Source organism: Rissa tridactyla, chromosome 2 (assembly GCF_028500815.1).
Source record: "Rissa tridactyla isolate bRisTri1 chromosome 2, bRisTri1.patW.cur.20221130, whole genome shotgun sequence".
Classification (NCBI taxonomy): Eukaryota; Metazoa; Chordata; class Aves; order Charadriiformes; family Laridae; genus Rissa; species Rissa tridactyla.
Window position 1 is genome coordinate 47,620,634 of NC_071467.1, and position 17,978 is coordinate 47,638,611.

Below are 17,978 nucleotides of genomic sequence, written 5' to 3' on the forward strand. Positions count from 1 at the left end.
AGCTCACTTGATATTACTATAATCTACACTCTTTTGAAAAAGTGTATTTTTCACCTGGTACACCGCGCTTGCTCCTAAAGAGCAGTCATATCTTATCATGTAAAAGCTTCTTTATAACTGATCCAATTATTGACCTGTGGCATTGACCTTAATGAAATGTAATATTTCCAAAGGAATGGTACAATCCATTGCGTTAATCTGGTTGACAGGCATAGTCTTGAAGGCCTCATGCTAACAATAGCTATGGAATTTATTGAAATAATTAACTTGATGAAACACAAACCCATGTATTCCCACTAAGCAATAATTTAGGTGGTTTAAATTTCCATTTTCTAAATTGCACCTAGTCTAGAGTATGCAGCAAGGTTTGCAGAATTTACCAAAACCCACAGTCATTTTCAGAAATATTCTGTGTTGGTAGGTTTTCGGATGTCATTAAAACATTTGTCTTTTAGACTGAGACCTGTCACACCGGGTGTGTGAGATCCAAATAGCTGCAGATTATGGAAAAACTGAAAAAACAGTTTTAGCTGTAGATTGTAACAATAATTACTGTTAGCAAATACCAAAAGCCTATGAGGTAAGCACTCCCGCTTTGAATAATTTCAGTTAGGATTCTTTGCACTGAATGCAGTTCGGAGGATAAGTGTTACCTTTTCGATACGTCTATATAAAATCCTTTTTTTAAGTAGTGTCACTCTCAGCTGCCGCATTCAGTGGAATTTAGTGCTGTTAGATGCTTTCATGTCACATGGTTATAGCTAGGTAGATTAATAGGAACTTCTATCTGGAAATTTCTTTCCTGTTATTGTTCTCCCTGAGCAGTTGATGGCTAAGTTAATTCTCTTTAGTTTTGTCATGCACTAAAGCACACATTGCCGAGCTATGATAAGCTTTACACAGGGAAAAAAAAAAGCCCTTGCGTCCATCAAAGTCTTAAACTTGCATTTTAAACTTTGGCCTGACCTGATGTGCCATTCAAAAAGCTTCAAAAGATTATTTTTTTAAGAAAGGTTCAATATGTCCCGAGGCTATCGGTTTTGAGTTAAACTGGGTGAAGTAGAAATATTTTACTCATCAGCTTTGCAGTCACAGAGTTTGCCTCAGCTAGAACAAAACTGCTGAGGCATTTAGAGAAAATTAACCCCCCATCCTGGCAGCCAGATGTGACTGGTTTCTGATGAATGCACATGAGTGGGCTGAAAAACCAAGAGACTGTGAAATTCCTGTCAGGTCCGTACAGCGCAGAATGGGCTATTGACTGCTTTCTATATTTCCCTCCATCATTCTTCTTGAACGCTGCCATTAATTTCCTCTCCTGCTCTGACTTGGGAATTTAATTTTTTTTTGCCTTTTTTTTTTCTCCCCCCCCCCTCCCCTTTTCTTCCCCCCCTTCCCTTCCTTCTTGCCTCTTCCCCATATTCCCCCCTGCCTGGTTCCCGTTGGTGTCGGTGTCCGTCCCAGCTTTGGGCGCTGCAGAGGCGGCTGCGCGGGGCGCTGGCGGGGCGGTGGAGGCGGCGCGGCCTCTCCATCCAGGCTGGGCTGGCGAGGATCCAGGCAGCCTCTCAGGAGAACGCTCAGAAAATATTAGCTGTGCAGGTAGGTGATTGCAGGGAAGTCGGAAAGATCATTCTGATCTAGATTGAAAAGCAAATGATGGGTAGTGTGATGAAGCATTAAAACCATATCCCATCAGAGTTTTATAAATTTTTAACCTCTTTAATAAACTGGAATTGCATGAAGGATGAATTCAGTAAGTTAGCACATATACCATGCGTAGTTTGAAAAAAAGGGGGGAGATTAGATTTATTTCTCACAAACCTTTGAAAAGATTATTATAAATACATTGGATATAAATATTTGAAACACAGAGCGGCATTAGTACTGCTGCTCTGTTGTTTTAGAAAATGTGACTGTGTCCTGCTTTGTGCAAATATTATTTCCGTGGTAAACAATATTGTCATTTGCACTGGTTTTGTATTTAATTTCTTTAGCAGGAGACTATTTTTTAGAAGTATTACACCTTCCTAACTCAGTTATATGATGACTTTCCCTCTTTTGTAAAAAAGCAACATTGGGGGGTTATAAGATTTAAAAATGTTTTCCAACAACGTATGGTTTTTCATTTTATAACTCGATCCCTGGATATATATATATTTACCAGGGAAAATAACTACTATATAATGTAATTGGAATGTTCTTTTTGTCTTGTGCCATGGTATCTTATTCATATTTCTGTAAAGCCACTCCTTTCAATCTCTTCCCATAGTTAATGGCCATAACCAGATGGCGTTTTTGAAGGGTTTTTAAAAGACTTAAGTAGAAAATTTCTCCAGACTTACTGCTTGCAAAAGAAGTTATGTTGCTGATGTAGCTTTAGTGCACCATATTCTTATAAAACTTGTTTTCTAATTTTTAACAGTCAGGCTTTGTTGTATGGTTGCGGAAACAATTTTATTACATTTTAATATTATGTAATTGCACTTCACAGTTAATATCTGCTGCATTAAAGTAAAAGCTCACTTGAATAAGTTGTATAATTCCACTAAAATGCATCAGCATCGTGATCTGATTTCCGTATCTCACTAAGAGGATTTTTATTTTAAAATTCCAAATTTCTATATATGTTCTACTTCTAGAAAAGATTCAGAAAATCCTAGTCATATTAAAAGCAGAAAGTCAAGAAAAAATAATTTAAATAAAAATCTGATCAGATTTTATACTTTATTAATTATTTGTAATACTCTTAATGTTATGGATTTTGGGGAGTGTTATATTTGTTAAATATTGCACTGAACTGCGTGCCATTGAAAACAGGTAAGGCGGGCGCTACACTTGTTTTCATTCAAAATTTTCATTTAGCTGTTGAAAAATTGGAAAAGCTCTTTTTTGATTTTTTGCAGGGGGGATAGCTGGGGTGATTTCTGGTCTCTCCTGTGTTCAAGAGAGGTGATCAATGTGCAGCCTAAACCTCATGAATAACAATAGCAGTGACATGGAAGCCACAGGTGGCAGTTGGTTGCCTCACACATGAATCTTTACATTAATCTAATGTTACGCAGTGTTTTAATAGCTGTACTGTGAACCTCATATACAATTGGACTCTTAAATCAATAACTAGTCCATGTTACGATGAGTGAGTTTTGCAGAAATCCTTCATCTTAGCATAAATTTTTTCCATGTATGCTGTTCACGCTGAGAAGCTGTGACTGTCAATCTTGTCACCCTGAATAACTCAACTACCTAGAAATGGGCTTAAACTAAGCTTTTAGATATAGAAGTGCCAGCAACATCTTTTGGTGTTCAAATCCAAGTAGCTCAGACCTACCGAAGACAATATTTTGTTCAAAGTCTGGACAACGTTCTGTTCCTTATCTGCTTTCGCTATCCATGACATCCTTTTCTGATACTCTAATGCTTTTCTGATTTTCTAATATTCTTGCTATGTTTTTATGAAGATTGACTGATAATATTAAAATAGTGAGCAGGGAAAATACATAAAATTAAAATGGAGACTAGTTCAGCTAAGAGCAATTACCAAGCTGTATAGAAGAGTATTTCCTTTCAGCAACATAATATTTTTATATTTTAGAGGTCTTGGCAGTGATTGGAACAGGCTGCCCAGGGAAGTGGTTGAGGCACCATCCCTGGAGGTATTTAAAAGACGGGTTGACATAGTGCTTAGAGATATGGTTTAGTGATGGTTTTTGTCAGGGTTATGTTGATGGTTGGACTAGATGATCTGAAAGGTCCCTTCCAACCTAGGCAATTCTATGATTCTGTGGTTTATTTATACATGGACCAGTGTTATATATGGATCTGCGCTATTCTCAGATCAATCTATCCTTCTGTCAATTAAGTTCTCCTATCGGTGACATTCAGCATAGTGGCACACACTTCCAAAATAAAAGCTGGCAGCAGTTCCTCTCACTTCCTTTTCTTTCGGCAAGAAATTCCCCAAGTTCATTGTTCCTAGCATCCATCTTGCATTCAAGTCTGCGGATGAGACCCCGCTGCGCTGAGCAGTGGTTCTGCGCAAAGTGTGCAGCCAAACGGTGATTGCCACTCACAAGAGCTTGTGTCCCAGCACCTACCTTGATGAGAGCAAACAGGAGCACGTGAATCACAGAGGAAGAGTGAATTAGAAGAGTCAGTAGATACAGTACATTGGCTGCCTAAGTGTTTTCTAATATTTTAAAGGAGCCATGACCTGGGTGAGATCCAAGAGAGACTTAAAAGTAGGTAATGGAGGGTGTTTTGCCCTTTTCACCAGGTACTTTTTAACTAGCAACACTCTCCAGTTATACACAGCAGCAGGGTTTGGGGAGAATTATGATGTGAAAATCAAGAGTTGCCTCAGACTGGAAGACAGATTTGATCAGTGTTTCATCATTACATCATGCTATTAAGCCTATTTTTAAAAATCTGGACTTGCCTTCCAGTCGCTTCTAGTGGTGCAGATGGACCATAGTGCCTGTAAGACTTTGTGATTGAGAAGGAAGAACTGTGCCTGTAACAGGAGGGTGACATTGATAAAGCCACTAGTGAGGAGGATGTTTCCAGTAACAGGTATTGGTGGAGTTAGTCATCATTTTTAATAAACACTGAAAAAAAGCAAAACCTTCAGAGGGATCCCAGTTAATAGCAAAGTGCTTTTGTTAATGATAATTTAAAAAAAAAAAAAAAAAAGATGCTTGCAATTAAATCTCCCTAAAAGTTCTAAATTAAGAGAGCTTTACAATGATGGCAATCTCCTTTGCTGTCTGGTCTCACAAATTCATTTCAGAAAGAATTATATGCAGTGTACCAGTCCCAATTTCCGTCAGCACCAAACGTGGTACCGATGCCAGAGATTTCCCGTTGGTCGTCCACCGTGCAACGCAGGCAGTGTGTCCCCTGGAGCCCGTGGCTAATGTACCCGTCCCCTTTGGGGATGCTGCTGTCCCCAGAAGCATCGTGGCACCCCCAGAGGCTGCCACGTGCCAGCAGCACTTAAATGTCCTAGGGCCAGAAGCTCTGCTTTGCCGCCGTTATGCTCAGGGTAGCAAAGGCAGAGAGTCCCTCGTTTCCCTCCTTGGCTTTCTGTCCAGCCTCAGCACCGGCTGTACAGGTTTTTGCTCTGCCCGGCCCAACCCAGCAGCAGTGCACTTTACCAGGGAATCATTACCAGAACACAGTGCCTTCTGGCTGCACCTGCTTTTGAGCCTCTGTTCTGAGAAAGAAGACCAAACCCCATTCTTCAATATGTAGCAGAAATGAGTATATGCTTTCTGAGTTCACAACATGGTTATGTCACTGAAGACTTGTTAATATTATCGAAATATGTTAAAATTATCCAAAGCACCAACAATATGAGTGTGGACTATGAAGGCAGAATTACGGGAGTCAACCACCAGTAAATACTAGCTTTTCCCATTTTTTTTTTGCTAGGGGTCATTGGTCTATATTGTGCATGGTGATATTAATAGGTTTTTTTTTAAAAAAATGCCATTTTAATTTATATTTAGCTCCTTTTGTTTCAATCAAACTCTTAAATATGTATTCCCTGTTTTTTATCATGATCCTTGTAACCATTTTGCTTTTTCAACATTTAATATTTGCCTTGGAAATAGGAATGATCAACTGATTACTTAGTGTCCGTATGTTTTGTGAATATACTTCTGACAGAAAATGGAATTTTAAAATTGAACATTTCAATTGTGATGTTAAAAAAAGGGGTAAGGGATTCTTCCATGGTAATAAGAAAGAATAAATAGGTTGGCAATCAAATCAACTGCTAGAGCAGAGATCAATGACTGAAATGATTTCTACTTTCAATTTTGGCTCTTCATCTATTTAATTTTTTATAGAGCAAAGTGCAGGACTATTTCTTGGGCAAGAATATTTCATCTTCTTATGCTCTACCTTTTTCCTAACCTGTTTCAAGTTTTAAAATATCCCTTACTGCTGTCTGATTACAACCAGTGCCAGAATTTGAGACATTAGAATTGCAGTGCGTGAAGTGCACCAGAGGTGCATTAGAAGTGCATGAGCACTGCTCTGCTCTTCTTTCATTCTGGGCAGTTTACACACATGCTTAATGACTCTGAAAAGAGAATTTGTTTTTATCATGGTAGTCAAAGAAAGTTCTATGAGTTCCATCATAGATTACACTGACTCTTCCCATAAATTTAATTATCTTAATAATCAGATGACATCCTATGTGGATCCTATTGCTGAGGTCAGTGACAGCTTTTCTTCAAATAAAAGCCGTGTGGAGATGTCTTCTGTTTGAAGAAAAGTGACAGCACAACGTGGGGAAAATTTCACCATCACAGTTGGTGAAGTCCATATTCTATAGTCTGTTGGAGGATTTCAGTCTTCAAAAATTCTGCAATTACTAAATATGTTTTTAATCTGTCAGAAAACAATGAAAGTAATCTCTTTAATTTAGAACAATCTGATAAAAATGTAAAAACCTTTTCTCCCAAAAGTGTGCAGGCAAGGTATTTGTTTTGTTAATGACTTTTGTTTTCCCAATAATGTTTTGGAGTTTCAATAACTTGGCTCTTGAGTAAGTTCAATTAGCTATCTAATTGCAAAAATGATATATGATGGCAGGTGTAGCTTTATTTAGGACTGTGGCTGTGCTTTAATTCTGACAGTCTTCAATTTAGTCCATCCTTTTCAGATGATTTATCTTGACTATAGTTATGCCAGAATTATTCTGGGGGACAAAGTGCTAACAAAAAAAATTAGCATCATTGCTACTCTCATTGTAACTTTAAAGCATTTCATATATACTTTTTCTGATGATGGCATGACAAAGGTACCTTTTTAATAAATGCAAGATTATTGGCTTAATTTTTAATAGATCTGTACCTTTGATAGCCATTCACACCAGTGCAAAGTGATATAAAAAAAGATCATCAGAATTCAGAGTTTGGAAACTTCTTATTTGGTAGCAGTTTTACTCGTTTTCATTAGGTGGAGATTGCCACGTAAGGCACAAAGGAGTGATACATCAGCCCACAGACTGTTGCTTTGGCTGCAGAATGCTGTTACTATTTTTACGTTTTCCACAGTTATACTGAAGTTGCTTGATTATCCTGAAACCTTTAAAAAATTTTGGCAAAGCTGTTGTAGTTTCAAATAATTCCACTGTACTGAACTACACCAGTTTACACTAGAAAAGAGTTTTGGTCTATTCTGTATTGTCTTTATTTGGGCTATTTTGCAGAGGTCGCCAGAGAAAGGACAGTTCTTAACTAAGGTTTAGAAACTTTGCTGAATCTACTGCGGGCATCTCAGCGGATACTGCATCTTACCAGAGGAAACGTTTTACTGACTGTGCAAAATCTGTGGTTTTCATGGCACCCTGTTCTACCTTCTTGCAGGAAAGAGCCAGTGCAGTTCCACTAAGGCCAGCACCAACCATAATCCTGCGTGGTTAAAAGCAGGGTTTGCCCTTTTGCTTTCTGAAAACCACTCATTCTTAACTTGCTTTTTTAGCTGTCAGATGGCAGTCGATTTAACTACATCTTTTGTTCTCTAACTTATTAACACAGGTGTGTTATGGTGTCCCTCAGGGCTGACGCTCTTCAAAATCTGTATGCCTTCTCTTTTATTTTTCTCTGTTATGGGTTGAGTTATCACCATTTATGCTGATTACACTCAGTTGTGTCTTTTTTGCCTGCTGATTTTGCTTTAGCAGTCTTGCTGTTTCTGCCTTGTCTTGGAGACATATGGGGTTGGATGACAGATAACTTTTCTTAAGGGGAACATGGCTACACACCTTTTAATTAGTTCTAAGCTTTTGTATGTAATCACATTTATTCGTAGTAACCATTTAAAATATCAAAGTGAAATTCTGATGGTTGTATTATTCATTTATAAAATATTTGTTTTGCGCAGTTAAAGGGAAATTGAGACTAGCTATTTTTTCTCCTGCTCATGGGGGTAATGCTTCTGAGTTGAAAAATTTGTTACTTAGCTAATCAGGTTCTAAAGAAACATGGAAATCAGTACCCAGTATATAGGTTCTAAAAATATATGGCTTTCCTCTCATATGATTATGAATTTTGGATAACAACATCTGGATTTCTTCAAAATATGATCTCACGTTTTATTTCAATCCTTAAAGTGATTATTTTGTCTAGATTTTTCTAAATTGAGTTGATGACCATGACAAGCATTCACCAAAATCTTTGAATTTACTTATCATGTAGGTGTAGTGACACATACAGCTGCCATGGAATAGACACACAAAAGGGTCGTGACCATTTATTTTATTGCTGCATGATGAGAGGGACCTTTCTAGTGCGAGAGTGCAAAGTAATCTCAAAATAAGCCCAATTCATAGCAGAAATTAGAACCTGCTTCATTCTTTGCCTCATTTTCATGGTCTGTGGTTTTGCTTATCACATGGCAAAACTCTGATGTCTTCATTCTGACATGATTTCCTTTACCATTTTCAAAGTGAAGTGTACATCTCATTTGGCACGACTCAGTTGCATTTAGGTTTTTCTGCCACTTATGCCGTAGCACACCAAGCTTCTTATGCTTCACATAAACTCTTTATTTTTCAAAACGTCATGCCCAAAGGCTGATATAACCGCAAATGTTTTCCTGGCATGCATAGGAACACCTATAGTGGCCTTTACTGGCTAATTCCTCTATGGCTTCACTTGAAAGTTTCACTACATGAAGTAAGTGTGATATGAAGCAAGTCGTTCAGAAATTTAGCTCTCGCCTAAAAGCTCTAGTAGATAGTAGGAAGATAAAGACAAAGAAAATGCTGTGTTTTGGAGACTTTACAGTAAAATAACTATACATATTTAGCTACTGTGTTCAAGTTTAAGGCCAATTATAGGTAACACTGAGTTTATGGTGATGATTTTGTGGCTTACGAATCTCTCTTTTGAGACCTTGGCCAAATATCATTTGGATCACACTATTCTCTTTATAAGTAAAACCTGAACAGTTTTGTATGTACTTACTCCTTCAACAGGTCAGTGGTAGTCTTGAATGACAAGAGAATTCAGCAATGAGCTGACAAGTAAGATGGTTATTCAGTTGTTATATGTCAAAAAGAAAAGGAAATGACTCTTCGTAGATTTGCTTTTCCAACAATTGACAGAAGCCTTCAGTGTATAATTAAGAAAAGTTATATAGGAAGACAAGATTAAGGATAGGATTTATGAAGTTACACTGTTGCCAAATGAGCAAATGCTTAGCTCTGGTTTTATAAGTAAAAACTAAGGAATTAGATTTCTTTATCCAGTACAGTCAGTAAAGAATCAGAGAAATTACATTTTTAATTAATGATTCAACCTTGCAACATCACTTTGGGCTATCTGAAGTTTAGTAACCTCCTTCTACCCATTTTAAACATATATCAAAACACAGGTTTAATGATGAACTGTTTACATGTTGAAAGCTCCTTTTTGGCAGCTCTTCTGTTTTTGTCATCACCTGAATTAATTATAGTAGTTCAGAACATCTCTAGTAAACATGCTGATATATCATAGATTATAAACTCATCTACTGAACTCTTAACCACGGTTGCAAAGTAGATTATTTTATTTAAAGACAGCAGTTTAAAAATTTAGACATTTAATTTAATTATCCTCTCCCAGAAGTATAAGAAGAAATCAGAATCCTAGTGTGAATAGCATTATACTTGCATAAGAAAACTTACAGGAGCATTTTTGCCTCAAACTCAATAATTTTAGTTATAATCACTAACTATGTTTTTGTTTTACAGAACCAGTATGATTTGGAAAAAGAATAAAATTGCTTTTAAAGTACAAAAATAATTATGAACCACTTGAAATGTAATGTCTGTATTTTATTTCTCATCAGAATTCATTAGTGTGTAACATCAATAATTTAGCCCATCATTTGCCAACACTGACTTGGCTCAGTAGTTCAATCATGTAACCCTGTAAACTCACTTTCCATTAAAATGAATGTTGCTGACAAAGGATAACTAAAGAGATACTTCATTTATTAGCTAAAGAGATACTTCATTTATCAACATTTTTAAATTAGGAGTTTGGGACCACAGACACTTAGCTGGATAAATTATTCAAAGGAATCTTTGCATTAGGCCTAAAGATGTTTGTAGAATCAAATACAGTGTTATCCAGAATTAAAACTGCCTTTCATTTGTGTAACATGTAATTCACAGTATACTATTCCAGAAACCAACAGAGCCACCTGCAGAGAATCAAATGACCTACCGGAATGAAATCCTGACTGTCATGTGCAAAATTATAAAAAGTGTAATAGTTATCCTGTATTTTGATTGACTCAACCAAGCATTTCCCACGGAAAAGTCCTTACAAGAAACTTCTTGCAACAGGCACTGTAATATTCCAAAGTTGCATTTGAGGTATTAAATGCTTTACGTTATTTTACTGTGAGCAGCTGCTTCAAATCCAGTCATTATCTTCTCCAAATGCATCTTTTAAAAACATGCAGGTTTCAGATGCGATGTCTCAGCTTGCTGTTTCTCCAGCCTTTTCCCCAGCCACCTGTTCTTTCTTACCAGGATACTGGCTTCATTTTTGAAACTTCAGTGGTTTGGTTTTTTCTGCTAACATACTACAACTTGGACGTAAACATTTCTTTTTTGAAATAAATGGCTACTTGAAGCATGTGAGGACAAAGTTAGGAGTAACATAAAAACCTCTCATGTCATGTCTTTTGCCTATGCCTGGGAAGACAGATCTGGAAACCAAATCCTTCCTGAGGACAAATCAGTAAACATCTGTCACAGGATCGACATAACATGGCTGTCATCTGACTGCGTACTCTGGAGGGCTGCTGCTAGTGGTACAGAAGCAACCAATTAAGGACATAAGCAGAAAGCAAATAAAAAATATTGCAATACCAGTTTAGCGCAAGCCACAACGTTACTGTCCAACTCCCCTTACTCTTTTGTATCTATCTAAATAGAGTGTATATGGTTTCTCTAGAAAGTATAACCCATATTTATCCCTTTCTTAAACCTGGCATTGGAGATATTCTTAACCTAGAGACAAGAACCACTCCTCCTTCGAGTGATGTTCCAAGTAAATCCTGTTACAGTCTCTGTGCTCACAGGCTGTTATAAATACATTCTTATGATACTCCAGGCTGAGGAGTGAGGGATCAAATTTAGGCCTTCATTTGCAAGCGTTCTGATAAGAAGTATTTTTTCCGAAATGAATGGGATATTTCTCTGAGCCCGAGCACTGTGGTAACTGAGCAGGTATGTGGTAGCAGAGCAGAAATCTGTGTTTGAGACAAAGGAAAAGAAGCTACTATCAGCTAATTCAGGGGACTGAGGAGCTTTGTACAAGGAAATCTTTTTGGTAAATTTTTCTCTTCTTTGTGAGAGGAGAGTGGGGTGGAAAGGATTACGGCTTAGAGAGCTACTTGGTTCTCAAGAATAATTTTGAAGAAAATGAGAACCGAAGCACTCTCTTTTAATAGTGCTGTATTTCTCATTCCTATAATATTCAGCATTGCTACGAGGGTTTGAAATCTGTATCATCACTTGACTCAGCATCAGTTTTGGTGCTTCTACTGGCACTGGAGCAATAAACTGAGAGTTAAAGACTCAGGAAGAGCAGTTTCTTTCTTACACTTAACTCTCCTCCAAAACTCTGATGGGTCACAGCAATTTCACTGAGTTGCTTTAGTATGCCAGCTCGTCACAGCTATCGTGGAATTTTACTGGAGCGTTTTAATTATCTATAATAACTCCAGAAAATCCTCCTTTTCATTTGGCACAGATTTTTCAAAGCTATGAGTTTTAGTTTTATTACAATTTCTAAAATAAGAAAATTAAAGAGTACACCAAACAAGGAGATTTTTAATGCTATGCTTCACTCCAATTAACCTTTAGGGACTAAAAAGTCTTTCAAAACAAAAAACATTCTTAAAACTGGTCCTGTTGAAGTCAATGATAAAGTTTGGCTGACTCCCTTAAATACAGGTCTGTGTTCCTCAGGGTGAAGGGAGAGCAATGTGAGTCAATATACATACTCTCACTACATTGTCTTGTAGTGCAACTTTTATTCTGAGGGCTAAAATGGCGTCTGTATTTTAAAAGTAAGTGTTGTGGTGACAGTTTTGTTATAATCTTCATGGCCTAAGAATGTAAGCAAGGCAGATTTTATAAGGCAAGGCACTATCTTTTATTAGACTGGAAAAAAAGACAAGGTTTTGAGTACACAAGCCTTTCCTGTTAGCATCATTTCTTGTATCTCCGGTAACTATCTGGGAGGGCGTTGGGCATTATGTTCTCAGTATCAATGATATATTCATTGATAATCTAATTACCACTCCTTTTAGAATGCATATATATAATTACGCAGCAAAGATTTCCACCTGTATTCTGGTCTTTCTTATATCTTAATATCTTACTTAGCTCACTGTAATAATAATTCTCTACATGTCATAGTGACTCCTTTGACCTATACAGATGATGAGTCTAACCACTGCTGGTGTTATATTATTACCTTTCTTTTCCATTTATTTCTCATTCTTTTTAATTCCTACATCTTTCTTCTTAACAGGTAAAGTCTGAAAGATAGGAAAAATTTAGAGGAGGAAGGCAATGATTTGTTTAGATAGGTCAGATTAGGATTTGAGATTAGCAAGCTAAAACATGATGATGCAGTCTTCTGAAATAATTTATAGTTTTTCTTTGGTTTCTCTAATTTTCTCAGTTCCACATGTCTCAACGATAAAAAGCCATTTGTCATCTTTCATCTATTGATAATCAAAGAGCTGAGATTTTCCTGTATATAAAACGTCAGAATTTTTCATTGCTGTATAGTGCCTCAGACAGCATATAATTCTGGAGCTCGATCTGTAATGGCTTGACAGCGTCAGTGTCACCCTGACAGATACATTGCTGCCCAGTAGCCATTCAGGTTGAGAAGTCATGCACTTCAGCTTCACCAGTATGATTTCTGCCTTACCTAGATCAACATCCAGAAAAGTGGCCTGTTTGGGCTGCCATTTGATTTGGAATAATTTAGACTTGCGTCTTTAAACAGCACTTTCCTGTTAGGGAATACTGATTTTTTTTCTCCTTTTCAAAACCAAAACAAATTTTTATTGCAGCAAATTAGTGGCAGAAGTACACATTATTTTGGAGCTAAATCAACTTCGTTTGGGAGCAAAAGAAGACTGTGCCAGGTGTGCAGATGCCCTCTGAAGCAGCATTTCCCCTTTTCTGTCCCTCTTGTATGATGGAGGCAGCTGCAGTCCTGGACGCAAATGTCCTTGAGGGCATGATGGAGAGAAACCTGAGTGAGCCATTCTGTGACTTTCCTCCTTACCACGCTCCTTGGCCTTGAGTAGTACAAGTTGTCTTTCTGGCTGCTCAGTCCTACGGAGAGGCTTTAACATCTGTTTTCAGAGACTATGAATGAATTTGCAAAGATGTTTGTGGATATATCGCTCTTCTAGCTGTTTCCAGGTTAATGCAAAACCTTCCTTTCTTGAGTTTCCATGTGTGCTACAGGGACAACAAGAGCAATATCTGACACTTTGGAAACTCAGAAGTATGGTCTTGAGATTACAGGGAAGTCTTCTGAGATGTAGGAATACTTGCTGAAACACGGGGAATTCTGGCAAAAATTGTCTTCAGTCTGTTCTCATCTGGCTTTTCTGGGATCAGAAAATGTTAGGAAGAAGCATTGCACATGTTTATTCTGCCCTTATACTCTTCCCTACATAGCATCTCATCATGACCATTGCTGGAAACAGAACAATGGGTTAGATGGACTGCTGTTTTGACTCCACATTGCAGTTTGTACGTTATGGTGTTGAGGAAAAATGAGAACCTAAACACTAATGTTGCTGACCTCTAAGGCTATATAAGCATTTTCCAATTTGACGTTCACATTTTATTTATAGCCCTATTATTATTATATTTTTCTGCATAGTTTTCTGATTATCTTGTTGATTTACTATTATCTTCATGTATTTCAGATATTCTCCATCTGCGTCAAAAGGTGGTTTGCAACTGTTATCTTTTTTTCCCCTCAAGAAGCACATTAAATTATTTATTTTTGAGGAACTCTTTTCTCTGAGTAACTTTAAAATTTACCATATGAGAGAACAAGTTTGTACAAAATGTGAATCATAACTGGATATGTACCACACCTAGGAAGAAGCCGATTCTCCAGAAGTTTAAAATACTTCCAAGTTATAATACTCATCGCATAGTAATATTTTGCACATCTCAGCTAAAATGTTTGAGGATAATCTTAGAGGAAATTGAGCTTCAGGTACTGTTTAGGCAATTATTATTTGACTATAGGCATGATGTTTCAAGAAAGGAATTTACGTGGCCAAAGTTTATTCCCTGTTCTCCTTTTTTTGCATTCTTTTCTCCACAAATGAGTGCTTGTAGGCCTCCAGGAAGGAGAATTGTTATAAAATAGGTTCCATCAGTAAAAGAATCAAGTTACTCACCTCTTTTTAAAGTTTTGCAGTCTAGCTCAGACATATATCCACATGTCATATCTCGCTGTTCCTGCAATACGTTAGGTAGAACAGCTGACAAATGAAAAGACAGTAAGGGCTATTAAGGACTCAGGGCCCGATTTTGATAGTTTCTCTGTTTTAAATCCATTAGTTTCATTACAGTTACACCTAATTTATGTCTGTGTGAAAATCAAGCATTACGTTTGCCTTGTATTTTTAGTCTTTATTTCTAATGATTTGAGAGCTGCTAGTATATGATACTGTCAGACTAATGGAGCAAATTGAAGACGAGTGACCATATTTTATGTCATTGTATATTTAAAATAAATGTTTTCAGTTTCTAAAATTAAATAATGAATTTTTTTTTCACTGAAATACTAATAAAGCGTATGACTGTCATAAACTTAATTTACTTAGCACATTGTAAAATGCAGCTTCCTTCCTAACAAGCTGAACTTCTTTACGGAAAGGAGTGGAAATTGTCCTATGAGCCAGTGCCTCATAAACATGTGATCAAAATGGAAACTAGAATAAAATGAAGCACTTCCTAAATAACAGCTCTGCTGAGAAGCAAGTTGCTGTCCCGTTGAAGTCTACAGCCTAATTTGAGAATTCATTTTACATGAATGTAATCCATTGAATGAAATAATTCATGGAAATGAGATCAGAGATATAAGGTAAAGATTGTTTTTTTCTTATTTCAGGAGTGACAGAATACATCCATAGCTCTTAGTTTGTAGTTAATTGGAACCCAGATGCATGCTAAACCTTGGCCTTAGACAGACATATCAGTATAATTTTGTCAATGAGCCAGCACAGAAAATTTTCCTTTAAGACAATTCAATCTAATCTTAAATGTTTTATTAAATCTATTTTAAAATCAAGTCAGTGTCATTAATAAACTATCATTTGATGATTAACTTTCCCACTTGTAAACATTAGTTATTAAAAATTACATTCAGCAAAATTTACAATATATGTTAATATTACTTTCATTTTATTACTGAAAGACAGTATATAAGATCTAAATAAAAGCTATTGACACTTTAGACAAGATTGTTCTGGTGTGGTTGTTTTAATTATATAAAAAAAAAACAACTGAAGCATTGAACTGCACTCAACTCCAGAGCATCTTTAGAAACCAGAACACCAAGAAAAATGGCACCGGTTCCCGTGGTAGCTTCTTTACTGAGTGTAAACTTTGCAAAATCTTGGAAAGTCAAATCAGTAAGCCAGTGAAATAATCTTACCACTCCTGCTTCCTTTTCTGTCACCTTTCTTAAGAGTTTCATCCATTTAGGTATTTCATCCCAAACTTCACTACTATTACATTTGGCTACAGCACCATTAGACTTGTGACTTTCTCAGGGGTAGTGGCCCAGTGCATTTACTTTCAATATATGTTTACATTTCTCTCCCTACATCCACATATGTACAACACATTCTTATACTCCTGAGAGCACCTCTCGATTGGGCTGCACTGCTGCAAATAGTCCCCAGGTTAATCCAGACACACTGAATGAAAAACCCAATAATTAGAGCATTAAGAGTACGGAGAAGGGGCACAGAAAGGCTCATCCTTATGTGCTAGTTGGCCTGAGGGTCAGGAAAAAGTCCCTGACCCTGGTTTATTTAGCAGACATAATGTTCCTAATGTTTGCCAAAACATGTTTTTTAGACTTTATGTTGTCACAGAAAAGGAAAGGGAATTGCTGAGTATGCACCAGAGTGTCAACGGGTAGATGATACACATTTTGGTTTTCCCTTTTAATTTTAATTCTTGCTGAGTACTGAGTGTCCCTTTGGAAAATCATAGAATCATAGAGTGGTTAGAGTTGGAAGGGAACTTAAAAATCATCTTGTTCCAACCCCCCTGCCATCGCCAGGGATGCCTTCCACTAGACCAGGCTGCTCAAAGACCCATCCAGCCTGGTCCTGAACACCCAGGGATGGGGCATCCACATCCTGTAACAATGTGTCACCACCCTCACAGTAAAGAATTTCTTCCTAATATCTAATCTAAATCTACTCTCTTTCAGTTTAAAACCATTGCCCCTCGTCCTATCACTACATGCCTTTGCAAAGTCCCTCCCTTTCCTGTAGGCCCCCTTCAGGTACTGGAAGGCCACTATAAGGTCTCCCCGGAGCCTTCTCTTCTCCAGGCTGAACAACCCCAGCTCTCTCAGCCTGTCTTCATAGGAGACATGCTCCAGCCCTCTGACCATCTTCATGGTCCTCTTCTGGACTCGCTCCAACAGGTCCCTGTCCTTCTTGTGCTGGGGGCTCCAGAGCTGGACACAGTACTCCAGGTGGGGATTTCACCAGAGCAGAGTAGAGGGGCAGAATCCCTTCCCTCAACCTGCTGGCCACGCTTGTTTTGATGCACTCCAGGATATGGTTGGCTTTCTGGGCTGGGAGTGCACATTGTTGGCTTGCGTTGAGCTTCTCATCCACCAATACCCCCAAGTTCTTCTTCTCAGAGGTGCTCTCAATCCCTTCATCCCCCAGCCTGTATTTGTGCTTGGGATTGCCCTGACCCATGAATGTGAGGACATAGTGTAAGGATTATGCTGAGGAAAACCAAGATATGGTGAAGGAATGAATGAAGAGACCCTTCCAGAGCAGCTTTCTAATGCATAGCATGCTTTGTGTAGAAAGGAGGCTATTGCCAGGGCTTTTTTATTTGTTGCAGTTCTTACATCAGACATCCATACACATTAAGCTGTATCTTTAAATAGGTATAAAATCTGTTAAAAACTGGACCACTTTCCCAATCATATATTTATTATTTTTGATGTACCCCATAAGATGAATAATGCAGGAGGTATTCATTTGAACATCTGCATTTCCTTGTGGTTGCTTTGTCTATGTATCAACCTGGTCGTCTTTGTCTGCTCAAGATGAATTATCTCAGGAAGAGTGGTAGATACGGCCTGCCCAGGCTGCTGTCTAGCCTCAGAAGCGGACTCCAGCTGCTATAATCTGAGCAGTGCTTAGTGCATGGTCCTTCTTTCAGCCAAATGCTAGAGAAAAGCAAGACAGACACATTGACGTACTCAGCATTTCATATCGTCTGACTTTAAAAACCTCTGCTCACCCTGCAGAATTTGTATTTGTCCTGGGACTGGCTCTACAGGGAGTCTAGATGCTTAAGTATAGTTCTGTAAATCATACGAATTAAGCTTGCCACATAAGCGGCATCTCATGAACTCGCCTTTGTGGCTGCCTGATAAGCCAAACTGTTCTGAATTGTTTGCCCGTACTTGTCTTGGATTTTTTTTGTATGTTTTTAAGAATGCAAGACTTAGCTAAATAAATACAGTCATCACAGGGACAGGCAACTTGTTTTAGTTTTTAAACGGTAAGTGTATAAGCGACATGAAACAAATAAATAACAGCTAATGGTAATGCAGAAATGACCTCGAGAGAAGCCAGTTATGCATTCCTTTCTTTCAGAGAAGGTAGTAGGGGCATTTTCTTAAAGAACTCCATTTTTATTAGGGTAA

General features: G+C 37.7%; 1 protein-coding gene across 1 annotated transcript in view; it reads left to right on the forward strand.

Moving 5' to 3' along the window:
• CCDC178 (coiled-coil domain containing 178) overlaps positions 1-17,978 on the forward strand; it is a 172,025-nt gene that overhangs the window by 152,764 nt on the left and 1,283 nt on the right. The window contains exon 18 of the mRNA XM_054192444.1: positions 1,465-1,599. Within this exon, the coding sequence (XP_054048419.1) occupies positions 1,465-1,599 (135 nt within the window). The remainder of the gene's footprint in view (positions 1-1,464; positions 1,600-17,978) is intronic.